The sequence below is a fragment of the Lepidochelys kempii genome, chromosome 3 (assembly GCF_965140265.1).
Source record: "Lepidochelys kempii isolate rLepKem1 chromosome 3, rLepKem1.hap2, whole genome shotgun sequence".
Lineage (NCBI taxonomy): Eukaryota > Metazoa > Chordata > Testudines > Cheloniidae > Lepidochelys > Lepidochelys kempii.
Window position 1 is genome coordinate 177,910,886 of NC_133258.1, and position 16,082 is coordinate 177,926,967.

At 43.1% G+C, this 16,082-nt stretch overlaps 1 protein-coding gene across 6 annotated transcripts in view; it reads left to right on the top strand.

Annotated features, from left to right (window-relative positions):
- The window catches only part of TTC7A (tetratricopeptide repeat domain 7A), a 267,263-nt gene that overhangs the window by 182,723 nt on the left and 68,458 nt on the right, over window positions 1-16,082 (top strand). For 5 of the 6 annotated variants that reach the window (XM_073339137.1, XM_073339139.1, XM_073339140.1 and 2 more), the window contains 3 exons: window positions 1,273-1,389; window positions 5,311-5,408; window positions 13,616-13,750. In XM_073339137.1, coding sequence (XP_073195238.1) covers window positions 1,273-1,389; window positions 5,311-5,408; window positions 13,616-13,750 — 350 coding nt within the window. The remainder of the gene's footprint in view (window positions 1-1,272; window positions 1,390-5,310; window positions 5,409-13,615; window positions 13,751-16,082) is intronic. The other variant, XM_073339138.1, reaches the window with a different exon arrangement.

Genomic DNA, 16,082 nt, shown 5'->3' on the forward strand with positions numbered 1-16,082 from the left:
TCTGTGTTTGGGTATAAAATTGCTACAGTTTCTTTTAGCTGTGGACTTCTCCACAGTGATCCATGTCACCTCCAGCCTGAAATGCGCTCTATTTGGGATTACATCTGAAGGCCACATGGAAACTTTGATTAGTGCAGAATATGACTGCTCACTCTGCATATTACTGTATATCTGTGCTCCATAGTCTGTGTTGGTTAATTTCCAAGTGCAGTTGAAGGTGTTGGTTTTGATCTATAAAACTACCATGGTTTGGGTTTTGTCTGCTTTTGAGACAACTTGTCTCTGTAAAGTAGGTGAGGTTCTACATGGGCATTGGGTCCATCCTCACAGTTCTGACTGGAGGACCAGGGACCTATTTTATTACTGCTGTATTTTAATGTATATCTATTTTAGATGAATCTGCTATGGTACTGAATTAATTAGTAGTTCAGTATTTTTCCTTGATTTTACGGTAACATATAAAGAAAAGGGCTAAATTTAAATTAGTAAATAAGAAACTTCATATTTCACCAATTAAAAAAACAAAGCAAGTTAAGTGGCATTCTAGAAGCAACTGATAAGTTGTGTCAATAATGACTCCTTATAACCTCTCCGTGCCCTAATTCTGCTGCATGTCCGCACTTAGTGAAAATACAATTTCTCTAGGAATAAGAATAGCATGTGCAGTTGTATTAGCTAGGACAAAAATTTACAAGGGCTATCAACCTTCTTGCCTCAGGGCATAAGATGATCACCAGCTAGGGTCAGGAAGAAATGTTTCCCTTCTGCAGATAAGATTACATAATTGGTCAGGTGTAAACAAGGGATGGTTTTGTTTATTACTCACCTTTCTCTGAAATGTATGGTATAAGCCAATGCTATAGGAAGAATACCAGACTAGAAGGATCACTGGTCTTGGCAACCTGTGCATTATGGCAATTCTTATGAGGTTTTTGTTTTTTTTTTGCTGTATAAAATAAAACAAAACAAGATACATGGTGTTTTTAAATACTGGTTAGCTTTGAAATGCATTGTTTCTAATACTGCCTTGCTAGATCTGTCCCACCAATGTGACTGTGGTCAGGGAGTATTGTCAACGCTCTGATTTCCTGAACTAAAGAGAAGTATCTCATATTCTAGTGAGGCTATTTCCCCACTCCATTCCCAAGCCAGATGTACAAAGCAAGTGAAAATGCTATCTGTTGGGAGCCAGTCGGAATGCTGATGGATCTGTGTACTCTGTGCATGAGACCCTGGCAAAGTCTAGTGATTTTTCTTTTTTTTGTCTTGTAGCTTACTCTTCACCAAAGTAAAGCTAGAACGGGTGCATAAAGGACCTGAAGAAGCTCTGGTAACCTGTAGACACATGTTGCGTATGTGGCAGATGGTTTATAACTTTTCACAGCACAGGTAAGTTTTTTTTTATGTGCAGTCTGACAAATTTGAGCATTGAAATGGAGATATGATTAGCTTGTGATTTAATTTTCACGGTATTCTGCTCTGCAGAAAGGCAACAAATAATACAAATTTTAAAAAATACATAGTAAAGCCAAGACCTTAAAAGTTATTTTTATATATAATTCCAACCTTTATAAAAATAAGGATTTGAGGTTAAAGGATCACTTTTTGGCCAAGATTTTCAAAATTAGGCATCTAAATCCACACTTGCATAGCCTGACTGTTTCTAAAATGCCAAGCGCCCAGCAGCTCCCATTTAAGTCAATGGAGCTTATGTTGTTTGGTACCAGCAGAGGATAGAGTCCCAAATTTTTTCCCCAAGAAAAAGGAAAAATCTTGAGCGTGCCAGTTCCTAAGTTGATTCTCTTATTGCACAAACCTTGCACACTATATCACTTTCAGTGTCATTGGTGGTACATAGCACATATTATCCCACCCCTGGATAAGACTGTAACCTTCAGCAATGTTGTGGTGGGAGAGGGGTAAATTGCTAAGAATCTGCAGGCCTCAGCAGTTTGTGTATGTATTTACATACACTTTATAAAAGAACTATACATACATAAACGTACCTGCTTCCACTTGTATCTTCCTTGAGGGGTTATGAGAAACTGCCTACAGAGTTAACTCACCAGCAATTAAAATAGACCCAAAAAAGCGGTCATTAGAAAGTGAGTAGAAGAATGGGCTCTGACCTGTTGGGATCATTATTCTCCACAGGCCTCAGCCTGTATGGGTCTGTTCCTTAGTAAATAATCTTTACTCACACAAATGGTCCCATTGAAGTGGGACTTGGTGTTTTTTTCACAAATATTTCAGTTTCCAGTATGCACTTGTGTTAGGCCAACTACAACAGGGTTGACTGAGAGCTTTAAAAGTATTACGGGTAGGATTTTCAAAGGTTTCTAAGGAATTTGGGCACTAATCCTTTGAAAATGCCTGGCTACATTACTAGGCATCCAGTCTTGATTTGAAGACGTCAAGAGATGAAGAATCCACTGCTTCCTTTGGTAGTTTTCTCCAATGGTTAATTACACTCACTGGTTTTTTTTTTTACAAGTGCCTTATTTCTAATTTGGATTTGTCTGGCTTTAACTTGCACCCATGGGTTCTTGGATATGCCTTTCTCTGCTAAATGAAAGAGCCCTTTAGTACCTAGTATTGTCTCCGCATGAAGGTACCTATATACCATGATCAAATCACCTCTTGATCTTTTTGATAAACTAAACAGATTGCCTTACAGTGAGAGATTTTAAAAATCTCATTCTCTTTTTTCTCATTGTAAGGCATTTTTTCTAGTTCTCAAATTATTTTTGTGGTTTGTCTCTGCACACTCACCAATTTTTCAACATCCTTTTGAAAATGTGGACACCGGAACTGTACACAGTATTCCAGTGTCAGTTTCACTAATGCCTTATACAGAAGTAAAATCACCTGTCTGCTCTTCCTCACTGTTACCCTGTTTGATACACGTAAGGGTCATATTAGCCCTTTTCGTGAGAGTATTACACTGGAAGTTCATGCTGAGTTGGTTGTCCACTATGACCCCTCGATCCTTTTCAGAGTCACTGCTTTCCAGGATACAGCCCTCCATTCTGTAAATATGGACTGTTTTCTTTGTTCCTAGATTTAGCATCTTGCATTTTGCTGTATTAAAATGCATTCTGTTTTAATGGGCCAAGTATACCAAGCAATCCAGATCACTCTGTATGACTGCCCCTTGCTCGTCATTATTTATCACCCTGCTGATCTTTGTCATCTGCACATTTTATTATCTCTTCTATGTATAGGGAAATAATGTAATATCTCAGGTATCACTGAATGGTAACTGCTGTCAAACATTGACTTCTTAATGATGACTTCTACCTACATACAATATTCTACCTCACGTCAGTAGTGTTTTTAATGTAATACTCCTCCACGTACACTGCACCATAAGCATGACATTGCACAAGCAAAGAAGATCACTGCAGATGCTCTGTAGATACCTATATAGATAAGACAAAGATGCAAGAGGAATTAGATCTTTCTTTCAGTTGTTTTAACACTTAAAATTAATAACAGCAATTTCAGATGATATATCAAAGTAAAACTCAGCCTGTGGGATACCATGGCCCAGTTCTGAAATGAGCTCTGTGTGAGAGGGTCCATGGAGTCCCTTGGGGGTTCAGGGCCCATGTGAGGAATCTCAAGTGGGATCTCAAAGCCTCAGAAAAAACTACTTAGTCCTACTACTGTAAGCACCACTAATAATAATAATAATAATAATTAATAAAAGGCCTTCAGGCCACAAATATATAGCAGGCAAAGACAGTTCTTTGTTATATTTCACTATTATAAAGCTGACCTGTGCTGACGGGAGAGTCAAAGATAAACGCAGAACACAAGCATGAAATACCAGATGAACCAAAATCTCAGAATGCAGTCCATGCCCAAGGATTGATTAAACTCAAAGTTAAGACCTCCAGATCACTTATGCTTCCATGATAACTTTAGTAATTTTCCTGAGATATGTATTACCTGGATAGTGAGCAGTGTAATCTGATGTGTGTCTGAAAAGAGTGGCAAGAAGCAGCCACCTTTCCTTTTAATACTTTGCCCTTTGGTGAGTGCTGAGAGCAGATATCATGATCCCTCTGTTCTTCTTCAAGTGATTGCTCATGTCAATTTCAATTAGGTGTGTGCACGGCAACCGGAAGGTTTTGTCCCAGCAGTACCCGTTGTGTCGGACCAGGCGCCCCCTGGGGTCATGCCTTCATGGCACTGAATATAGGGCCCTGCCGACCCGCTGCCACTTCAGTTCCTTCTTACCACTTGTGACAGTTAGCCGGAACGCTCGTAGCTCTTGCTTTGCAAGCACAACTTCCCTAGTATCTTGAACGTTTGTCTTGTAAATAGTTTTGAGATAAGTTTATAGCAATATAGTTTTAGTATGGCATTAGAAGTGCTCTAATCATGAAATGTGTTTTGGTTCTTACCCACCTCCACTCCAAAAAAACACCCACAAAAAATAACCATAAATGGAGTTCTGCTGTGACATAATATAAGAGAGGATCTACCTGGCAAAATATTCCATCTTTTTTCCTCTGGGATAAGGCCCCCCTTCACTGCTGCTGTTGCAGATGCCTCTGGATAAGGCCATAGCTGGGAGCAAATGTATGTATCATAAATTGGGGAACTCGAACTCCTTGTAATGTAATAATTTATTAAGTAGTAACCTTCCTCCTCCTCCTCCTCTTCAGGAAGAACAGAGGGAGAGGGAAAGGTGCTAATTCCCTTGAAGTGATCAGTTAGCAGGTATATGGTATGAGATAATTGGTGCAAGAGGAGTGGAACAGCCTTCACTATGAACCAAATCCTCATGCTAGCACCAGCTCTGAATCGATGCAGAGAAGCAGTGGTCCATGCCCCTTGTGCGACCTTGTGATGGGCTGGAGGGTCTGTGCAGCAGAGAATCCTCTGGCCCGGATTCTACCCAGTAACAATGTTCCCGTGAACTACAGAGACCCTCACAGACCAAGGGTGCTGGCTTTCTGCACAGAACCCAAAGCTAATCAAATAAATTAGAGATGGCAAAGCCCTGTTAGAGCATCTTGTCCATCCCTTGCCTGAGCAAGACTGCTTCCTTCTGTAAGTATCCTTGAGTGTTATTTTCCAGTCCACTTCCTTTAGTCTAAAATGATGTTTCAGCATGACCAATTTTCAGATCTTTTTGAGAAAAATCAGCAGAACTCTTTCCACAGTACATTTCAACAGCCCCTGCCCTTTACTGAATAGTACAGCTATCAAATCTAATGGCTGTTTGATTGGATTACTGCATGTTTTGAAGACCTAATTCTGTCAGTGGCCACCTAACACCATCTTGTTTCCTCGCAGTGGCTCTGAGAAAGAAAGCAGTGTGACTGAAGTGCCAATGATCAAAAAGCACAATGGGATGCATCTTTCTCTCCCTGATGCTCACGATACTGACTCTGGTGAGGAAAATAATTTAAAAAACCTTGTCCTTTCCAAAACCAAATGCACATTTTCATAAAGGAGAGAAAGTGGTGTTTTCTACTGTTCTGGGCACGGGGCTGGGAGTCAGGCATTTTGAATTCTATTCTTGATTCTGTAACTGCCCTGGTGTGTGACCCAGGGCAAGTCATTTCACTTATCTCTGCTTCAGTTTCCACACCTATAAAATGGACAAAATGTTACTTACCTCTTTTGGTAAAGTACATTGATATCTATAAAGAGTGCTAGATATGAGCTTCCTGTTAGTACTGGTAGGTGAAAGTCCGTGTTGTCGTATGGGTATAATTTATAAAGTTGTGTGTTTAAAAAAAATGGCTGAGAACTTAAAAACTGGATGGTAACAGACAACATCTCAGTGATGATTCAACCTGGTAATATTCTGGACAAAAGAGTTCTCAGCCATGCTTGTAGCTGTTTCCATCACAAACTTAACAGACAATCTAGGCTCCAGAGTGATGTTTGGGGTTATTGTCTGTAGGGGGGCAGGGGGGCTGTGCTGGGAGATTTGTATTGATTTATGAGGGTGGCAAATGATGGGCGTGTGCTGCCATGAGGGGCTATATATATTTGGAGTTATTGTGAATACTGGTTGTAGTGTTGGGTGGGTGGTTGTGTTAATTTGTGTCTCGGTGGATTGTGCTAGGAGAGTTGTGTCAATTTGTGTAGGTGGCCATATGAGAGTATATGAGAACTGGTGATTCTAACAAACTTCACAACTACTCCCTCAGACACCAGACATTGAGCCCACTGAGGAGGAAGTTATGTGATGGTCTTGAATCCACTACCCAATGCAAATAGCATGTTGTAATGTTTTTAGCACATGATTATGCAAACTTATGCAGAGAGAAGTATGTTCCACTGTATGTGGCTTTTATAGATTTAACAAAAAGCCTTTGACATGGTTAATCGGTCAGGGCTTTACATAGTTCTGAAGAAGCTTGGTTGTACACCTATATTGCTAAACCTTGTGAAATCCTTACATGATAGCATGAAGGCAACTGTAATAGATGAAAATCAAGAGTCTGACTCATTTAACGTCAACAATGGAGTGAAGCTGGGTTGGATACTGGCTCCTACATTATTTAATATTTACTTCTCATTCCTGCTTCGGTATGCGTTCTGTGATGTTCGAGAGGTGTCTGTCTTAGCACCACAGATGATTAGACCACAGGTTTGTTTAACATGTCAAGGATCAGAATTAGGACGATGGTGAAGGAGATCATCATAAGGGACCTGTTGTTTATAGATGATGCAGCCCCTGTGGCTCACAGTGTTGATGTCCTACAACATCTTATTACCAAATTCTCTGATTCATGAAAAAAAAATTGGCTAGCAATAAGCTTGAAGAAGACTGTTCTCATGCACCAAGGCTCTTCAGAACCAGTTCCGGATATCACCTTAGATGGTATTCATCCAGATGTTGTTGACCAGTTTTTCTACCTTTGCTACTGTTACCGGCAGTGTAGATCTTGATGCTTAGCTCATTAGTAGGATCGGCAAAGCAGCCAGGAACATTGGTCTTCTGCAAGATAGAGCCTGGAATAATAACAAATTGTCAACTCAAAGGAAAATCTCTATTTATGAAACATGTTTTATCCACTCTTCTGTATGGCTCAGAAAATGGATGACTTACACCAAACATACCAAAAGACTAAACAGCTTTCATATCAGATGCTTGCATAAAATTCTTTGAATAAGATGGCAAGACAAGGTGACAAATGTGGAAGTGTTAAGTCATGCTCGTATGTCATTCATGGAAATGTTGATTAGTAAGAAAAGACTCAGGTGGCTTGGACATGTCAAGCAAATGCCAGGATCCCGAAGAATGTGCTGTACTCTGAAGCTCGCAAAGGGTCTAGAAAGAGAGGCCGACCGCTGCGCAGATTTCAGGATGCTTGCAAAGATGACTTCGTATCCTTTGGAATCTCTGTGGATGATTGGGAAAGGAGTGCAGAACGCTGCTCTGGTTGGCGGAGCCAGCTTGTAGATGGAGTGAGGTGTTGCAAGATGGACTGGATCAAGCTTTGTGATGACTGGCGTCAGAGGAGGAAAGAATCTACTGCTCGGATTCAGAGCATTGCTAGCACATGGGTGTGCCCTACCTGTGGATGGGACCGTCACTTGCGCATCAGACTCAGCAGCCATCAAAGAGCTCTTCGGCACATACACCATGCTCTGTAAAGAGCGACAGTGCCATTGACTTGATGCAAACTTTTCAAAAATTTATAGAGGAGAAGGAATGGCTGTATTCCCTGGGGCTCAGGAAATAGTTAACATTTAGAACAGGTAGTTTAAAGGCGAGAACTTTCCTGGCTTCTCCCATCTTTGCCCTTATAAGTATATCATTGGGTTTATCTCAAGAGCACTCACTTGATTACAAAAAAAGAAAAACAGTGACCAGGAAACAGTTAATTTGTGTTCACTACAAGGCCTGATGCAGGTGCATGCTCAGTGGTTCCAACTCCGATTCACTTCAGTGGGGTTGGGGGGTCCAGCAGATGGTACCCAGGGTGGCTAACCTGTGACGCCGTCTGGATAGCCATAGCTATGCTGCTATTTTTAGTGCACTAGTTCTAATTGAACTAGCGTGGGTATGTCTATCTGCGATGGAAATTACACTCTCAGCTGCAGTGTAGACTTACCCTTGGAGAGAAGGATATCACGTGCAGAATACAGCCACTTATTTTGTGCCATGTCTTTCAGTGTTAAATATACACCTCTTAGTAAATTGTGTAGGATTAAGATATATCCTCTTCAGATGGATAAAATGCATGACAAGCTTAGGATCTGACCTTACAAGCATTTATGTATGTGAACTTTGCTCGTTGAATTCATTGGGGGTGCTCCCATGTGCATTTGCAGCATTGAGCCCTTCGTGTATATATTTATAACACTGGTTTCAGAGTAGCAGCCGTGTTAGTCTGTATCCGCAAAAAGAAAAGGAGTACTTTTTGTTCAATATCTTCATAAATGATCTGGAGGATGGTGTGGATTGCACTCTCAGCAAATTTGCGGATGATACTAAACTGGGAGGAGTGGTTGATACGCTGGAGGGCAGGGATAGGATACAGAGGGACCTAGACAAATTGAAGGATTGGGCCAAAAGAAATCTGATGAGGTTCAATAAGGATAAGTGCAGGGTCCTGCACTTAGGACGGAAGAACCCAATGCACAGCTACAGACTAGGGACCGAATGGCTAGGCAGCAGTTCTGCGGAAAAGGACCTAGGGGTGACAGTGGACGAGAAGCTGGATATGAGTCAGCAGTGTGCCCTTGTTGCCAAGAAGGCCAATGCCTTTTGGGATGTATAAGTAGGGGCATAGCGAGCAGATCGAGGGACGTGATCGTTCCCCTCTATTCGACATTGGTGAGGCCTCATCTGGAGTACTGTGTCCAGTTTTGGGCCCCACACTACAAGAAGGATGTGGATAAATTGGAGAGAGTCCAGCGAAGGGCAACAAAAATGATTAGGGGTCTGGAACACATGAGTTATGAGGAGAGGCTGAGGGAACTGGGATTGTTTAGTCTGCAGAAGAGAAGAATGAGAGGGGATTTGATAGCTGCTTTCAACTACCTGAGAGGTGGTTCCAGAGAGGATGGTTCTAGACTATTCTCAGTGGTAGAAGAGGACAGGACAAGGAGTAATGGTCTCAAGTTGCAGTGGGGGAGGTTTAGGTTGGATATTAGGAAAAACTTCTTCACTAGGAGGGTGGTGAAACACTGGAATGGGTTACCTAGGGAGGTGGTAGAATCTCCTTCCTTAGAAGTTTTTAAGGTCAGGCTTGACAAAGCCCTGGCTGGGATGATTTAATTGGGGATTGGTCCTGCTTTAAGCAGGGCGTTGGACTAGATGACCTCCTGAGGTCCCTTCCAACCCTGATATTCTATAATTCTATGATACTTGTGGCACCGTAGAGACTAACAAATTTATTTGAGCATAAGCTTTCTTGAGCTACAGCTCACTTCATCGACTACATCTGCTGAAGTAAGCTGTAGCTCACGAAAGCTTATGCTCAAATAAATTTGTTAGTCTCTAAGGTGCCACAAGTACTCCTTTTCTATTTATAACATTGTAATCTTATCAATTCTGTGCACATCTATTCATGTAATTTTTAATCTGTTTATTCCATTTCCTTGTATTACCTTCTGCTATGATGAGTCTCCATACGTTGTTTAAATCCCCTTTTCCGTTGTCTGCATGAGGCAGGGTCCTGCAATATGAATTTGGATTATTGAAGAGAACAAGTCAAATTCAACACTAATGTAAGAGTGTGCTACTTCAGTTGACTTACAGGGGAGTTAAGGACGCAGTCTCCATGGCTGTGTTTTAAAGAACAGGCTTTTTGCAATGAGGCATTATAGCCCAATGGATAGGGGCAGGGACTCATGAGACTTGGGTTCTAGTCCCATCTCAGCTATTGCCTCAGTACATGACTTCGGGCAAGTCACTTAAACTGAATTTTTTAAATGTTGTATGCCTCGATTTTTGTTGTCTAACCTGAGAAAACTAGGTCAAATTAACCCCTGCACCCTCCACTGTAACTGATGCTGACTGCCTTGTGGAAGGAGCTCTGATTTGGGATCTTTCTAAATCCATGCTCTTTTTTCCTTCCAGAAATCACTTTTGTGGCTGCCACATTATCAGGGGAAAGGGGCATCACTGGCACGCCCTTGAGCCATGCCAATCTCCAGAGATGATTTCAGCGCTTTCTTTCACACTCACAAGACCTGTGCTGTGTACAGTCCATCTATAGGCAGGGAGCCCTTTCCCCTTCCTCTCCAAAGTCCAAGTTTCAAAGTTCATGGCGTGTGGCGGCTGCTGTTGCTCCCAATGTGGAGGGTGGGTGATGCTGCAAAGACCTGATTTACTCCATGAACCCTGGCTGATTTGGAGAAAGAGTTCCAGAGATCTGGGCTTTCCAAAGTCTGCTTCTTTTTGTTCCCCATGTGAAGAAGGGGGAGAGAGGCTGCTGGGCTCAGTGCCCTAGGTTGGGTCCCTTTAGTCATAGGTGGAAGGCAATCAGCACCCTCAGCTGTAACTGGTGCTGATTGCCTTGATTTTGGATCAATCTGGAGCAGGCTCTAGTTTCCTTGCAGAAATCCCCTGGGAATACACTGCAGTGGAATGGTAATGTTCAGTCATTTCGCTCTCTGGAATCTTCACTGCAGGGAGGATTATTCAGATTGTTTGACACCATCCTCTCTTTCAGTTATACCCCACAATGAGATTATTCTATGCTAGAATTTTAGGCTGTATCTACACTAGCACTTTTGTCAGTATAACTGTGTCACTCAGGGGTGTGAAAAAACACAGCCCAGAGTGACGTAAGTTATACCGGTAGACGCGCTAGTGTGGACAGCGCTATGTCGGCAGGAGATACTACCGCTTCTCATTGGGGGTGGTTTAATTATGTCGGCAGGAGAGCTCTCTCCCATCAAAACAGAGTGGCTACACGGGAGATCTTACCACAGCACAGTTGCATTGGTACAGCTGTGCCGCTGTAAGCTTCCTAACGTAGACATGGCCTTAGTTTTGCTGCCAGGAACGTTAGCTCCTCCTTGTTTTCTTCAGCTCCTTCTGACTGGAGCAATGCTCCTAACTAAATTCACTGAGCCCAATCAGGTGCTTTGCTGTTCCATTCTTTTTCTGACTTGTGGTACCATTTTGATTTTCCCCCACTGACTGATTTTTCACAGACAGATACTAAACTTGATTCTTGGTCCCACGATGATCTTAGAACAATGCTTTATAACTTCTCTAGATACATTTATATGACTTATGCAATGAGTAAAAACAATTTTCTTATTTTTATGATTCTTTCTCCAAATGTGAGGAGAGCTTACTGCAAGATGTAGACTTTGTTCTGTCTAGTGAAGCTGTTAAAAAAAGACACTGGAGTAAATAACTAATTGATGTAATAATGTATTACTCCAACATCTTCATGTTTTGGAGCATGAAATTAAAATTCTGAGGTGTGGGATTTCAGTGCTTTTTTTGTTCGAGTTTATGTAAGATTTACGCTTCTATTGAAAAAGACAGTTTTGCACTTCTCTTGCCTTCTGTCTAAGATCAAGGATACGTGAGCTTAATATGTGGGTATTTCTTCTGGCAGGAGACTATATCCTACACTTGCAGAGGAAATGATTTTGTAATCTCTACTTATTAATGTTGTTTATTATTTGTATTATCATAGCATCTACCATGATCCACTTATGTCGTTAAGTGTGCATGGAAGAGGGAACAACTATAAATTAAGAAAATGTAAAAGCCACTCAGCTTAATAAACACTAACAGCCTTGTGCTGCAAGATGCTGAGCATCTCAACTCCCTTTGACTACCTTGCAAGTTGAGGAACTCGGTGGCTGGCAGGATCAAACTCAAATCACGTGCTTTACTTTTATTTGAAACTACCCAACTAATACATTGTAGGGATAGAGACAGAACTATATTTTTGAAGTACAACTGAGAAACAATGTGCCTAGAAAGTCTGCTTTGAGATAGATGGATCCTTTACTAGCTTATAAGTGGGCGTTCACCTGTATGGCACAGCCTGAATCTCAACAGAATACCAAAGTTGCACTGAAATGGTGCAGTCTCCCAGATCTGTCTCAGAAGGAGATCAGGATTTCCCTAGGCTCTGGGGATGTGAATGAAACAGACTCATGTCTGCCCTGTCCATGTAATCAGAACAGGTCCATAAATCATGGAATCGGCTTTTTAAGTAACATGCTTCGAAAAAGACAGTCTTAGGAGAGAAATATATAAATGCATACTGTTTTTAAAGCACTCAGATACTGTGACAATGGTCACTAATTTAAGAATCAGGATAGATTGATTGCAGAATCAAAAACCCCGAAATAATTTGAAGCCATAATTATTACGTTACCACATTGTCATCTCTTTGGAATAAATTGGTTAGTCTCTAAGGTGCCACACGTACTCCTTTTCTTTAGACCAGGAATGTCTTTGAAAATATGTAGGAACTTAAAGAATGCATTTAGGAAGAGATCAATTACATTTTTAAAGGTTTCAGAGTAGCAGCCGTGTTAGTCTGTATTTGCAAAAAGAAAAGGAGGACTTGTGGCACCTTAGAGACTAACAAATTTATTTGAGCATGAGCTTTCGTGAGCTACAGCTCACTTCATCACGAAAGCTTATGCTCCAATTTACCTACTTTCTTGACGTTATTTTAGAAGCTTAAAACCAAACTCTGATTTCGGATCAGGTTTATTTTTCCTCCCATTTAGTAACCTTTTCTTAGGTGATAGGCATCCTGGTACTCCGTAATATGCATGGGCACATGACCCTGCTCATGCCCGGCTCTGGAAACCTATGGGCACTCTGTCCATGCACTTCTTTAAGGAACAATGTTTGATATAGTATTCTGTTTGCAGAGATGGAAATTCTAAATGTATTATGCTTACGTAATAGTATAGGACATATTAAAGGTTAATGTAGTCAAAGCTCTGAGATTTTTCCACTGCCCAAGGTTAAAAGAAAAATCAAGCAGGTGTCTAAACCAGTGGAATGATATTGATGTTACTTGAAATTTACATGCTAGGCGAATTGTTCTAACCAAGTTTGTAATATTTTACCGAGATTTCTTATTAATAGTCCATAATTTGTAGTTTGACAGTGTCTCTGTAAATAAATCTGATTATCAGCGAGTATTTTACAATAGATTTGATTTGGGAATTCTCCTTTCCAGGTGAGCAAAATATTGTTGCTTCCTTGAGGTTGCTAAGCAGACTTCTGTAAAATTACTGTCTGTGTCTCAGGGCTAGTCTGCACTGGCAAGGCCAGCGCTGGGGCACTCTCTGCACTGGCGTTTTACAGCGCTGAAACTTGCGGCTCTTGGAGGGGTGTTTTTTCACACCCCCGAGCAAGAAAGTTGCAGCGCTGCAAAATGCCAGTGTAGACCAGCCCCTAATCTGTTTGTTTGTTTTGAGCTGCAGCCCTTGAGTAATCCAGGGGTCTGAAAATTGAATTAATCTGTTACAAAGTAAAAAGCTGCAGGGTCCGAATCTCCATTCTGTTCCAACAGTTTGAAGTCATTGGAGTTACACTAGCATAAAGCTGGCACAGTGGAGGGAAGAATCAGACCACGGTCTTTCATTAGCCAAGGGAAAATGGTGGATTGTACATTCATCATTGTTTGGTTTTTAGGCTCACAGCGCGCCTCTTCTGTTGCTGCTTCACGACTGGAACAGGCCCTGTCTGAAGTAACTGTGCAGAATACTGCCCTGAGGCAAGGACCCATGCAACTCTGGACAACTCTGGAACAAATCTGGCTCCAAGCTGGTACGTCTCCGTGTTTTTGCTATTAGTCCCTATGCAGAACTTAAAAACCAGTCCAATCTTCCCTTCATATCTAAAGTTTTATCCGGTAAACCCTCACTATCCTGCACAATAAAAAGATTGCAAGATGAGGCCGCTAAATTATAGGATGTTATATTTGTGTCAAGGGCTACAGAAACTTCAAATACAGTGGAGGTAGACATCTTAAAAGTTAAAATCCATTGCATTGGTAGTTTGGCCATACCAATAATCTTCTCCCATCTCATCTGCATCATACTTATTGGAAGGGATTAAGCAGTCTGTTGTGTATGTAATCTTAAATCTGAGAGTGATCTGGGTTTATACGTTTACATACTTATATGTAAACAAAGAGCTATTGCATCTATTTGTGTGAATGGTGACATCAGTTGCATCAGTCATTTACATATCACATTCCTGGGAGTCTTAAACCCCAAATGTAGATAGAGACCTGGGATGAAATCCTAGTAAAACTCCCAATTGATTTCAGTGGAGTCAGGATTTCACCCATGGTGCCATTCATAAAGAATGAGAATCAATTAATTAATTTTTAAAAGTATTTTGCTTTTGACAGTATGTGGCCGAAAGAGGGGTTGGAGTTAGCTCAACAAATGTCTAATAGGCTTTACAACAGACCAGCCTTTGTGTTTACTGATTAAATGAAACTGCTTCTTATGAATGAGAGAACCTTTATCAAAGATTTGTTTATAAGGGCTTCTTTAAAAAGAAACTATTAAGGTTGATTGGGCATTACAGACAGAAAATATGGGTATAGTGTTAATGAATAACTGTCAACACATTTATACATATCTACAGTGGCACTATGGAGACCAAAAGTCAAACTAGTTGAATTTCAGGCTTCTTGCAGCCAAATATTTTGGATTAACACACAGGCCTGTGCTCAGGGTCCCTGATCAATTTGGGGACCCTTAGGACCGCCAGAACAATGGCCCCACCTCCTGCTCCTCCTCTACCCTCTGAGGCCCCGCCCCTGGCTAGGCCAGAAGTTGGAGCCGGGCCAGAGCCACAGAGGGAGCCCAGGTCACTGTGGGGAGCCTTGGACCCTCCTCCTGCTCCGGGTGGGAGTCTGGGGTGCCTGAGAGCAGCTCCTTGCCTGTGTCCCTGCCCACCAGGGTGTGCCACCCAGGACAGCTGGAGGGTCTGGGGGCCCAGGGGCACCGCAAGCTGGGAGTGGGCATCATGGCCCCTCCACTTTTAACAAAAGAAACCTGCCTTTGGGGTGGCTGAGAGCAGGGAGTGCCCCATCATCAGCGCTAGCCCCTGTTCAGCCAGGGCCGGCAGGCTTTGTGTGTGGCTACCGTTCCCAGCCCCGAGCTCTGCAGGTGGCAGATGAGTCCTGTTCCTGGCAGACGGAACCCAGCTCAGGGGTGGGAGTTGCAGTGTCGGGAGACAGGGAGGGGATGGACATAGTTGGGGAGGTGTTGCTCCTCCCAAACAGGGGAGGGTCACGTGCGACTGTCCCCCACCCCCAATTTCTGGGAATGCCGAGCTGCTATGCTCGGTCTGCGGCCGGGGCGGGGGAAGGGAGGGAGGTGTGGGGGAAGAGAAGGGGAATGGGGGACGGGTGGGGGAAGAGGCAGGGGGAAGAGAAGGAGAAGGGGGATGAAGGGGGGGCAGAGGACAGTGGGGAGAGGAAGGGGGATGGGATGGGGAGAGGCAGTGTGTGTCTGAATTGCCTGAGTGGCTGCAGCTCCCTGTGCTCCGGGGGCAGCCCCACAGGTCGCCCCACAGCTGCTCCTCACCCCCATTAAGCTGTCCCCCACAGCACCAGCAGCCCAGGTATCACTCCAGGTAGGGGGGGGGAGAGCCAGTGAGTCAGGAGAACTGGCTTCAGCGCGCACACGCTGCCTCCCCCCCTCCCCCCCGACTCCCCAAATACAGCAGTCAAACTACACTTATGGAAGGGATGTACCTGCCCCTGGGGCCCCACCTCAGCTCTCGCTGACCTTTAGGCAACGTTTAAATCCATGGCTTATCCAAGCCCCGTCCCAGCAGACTCTGGCATCCTTAGTGCCCAGGCTGTCTGGCAGCTTGCTCTGCAGTGCCGCTGGTTGCTCCCAGGCACCTGCTCTCTTGCTCTGTGCTGGGCGGCGCGGGTGCTGCAGCTCCCCTGGGCTCTTCCCCCTGTGGCAGCTGAGGTGCTGAGTGCAGGGGCAGGAGTGCAGCAAGCTAATCCTGGGGGCTCCCACAGCGTCTCCCCTGTGCCTGCCTCACACAGTGCACCACTGCACAGAGCCCAATATCCCCTGGGACACCTGCCCCCAGAGCCTGGGATCCCCTCGCCCCTCTGAAGACC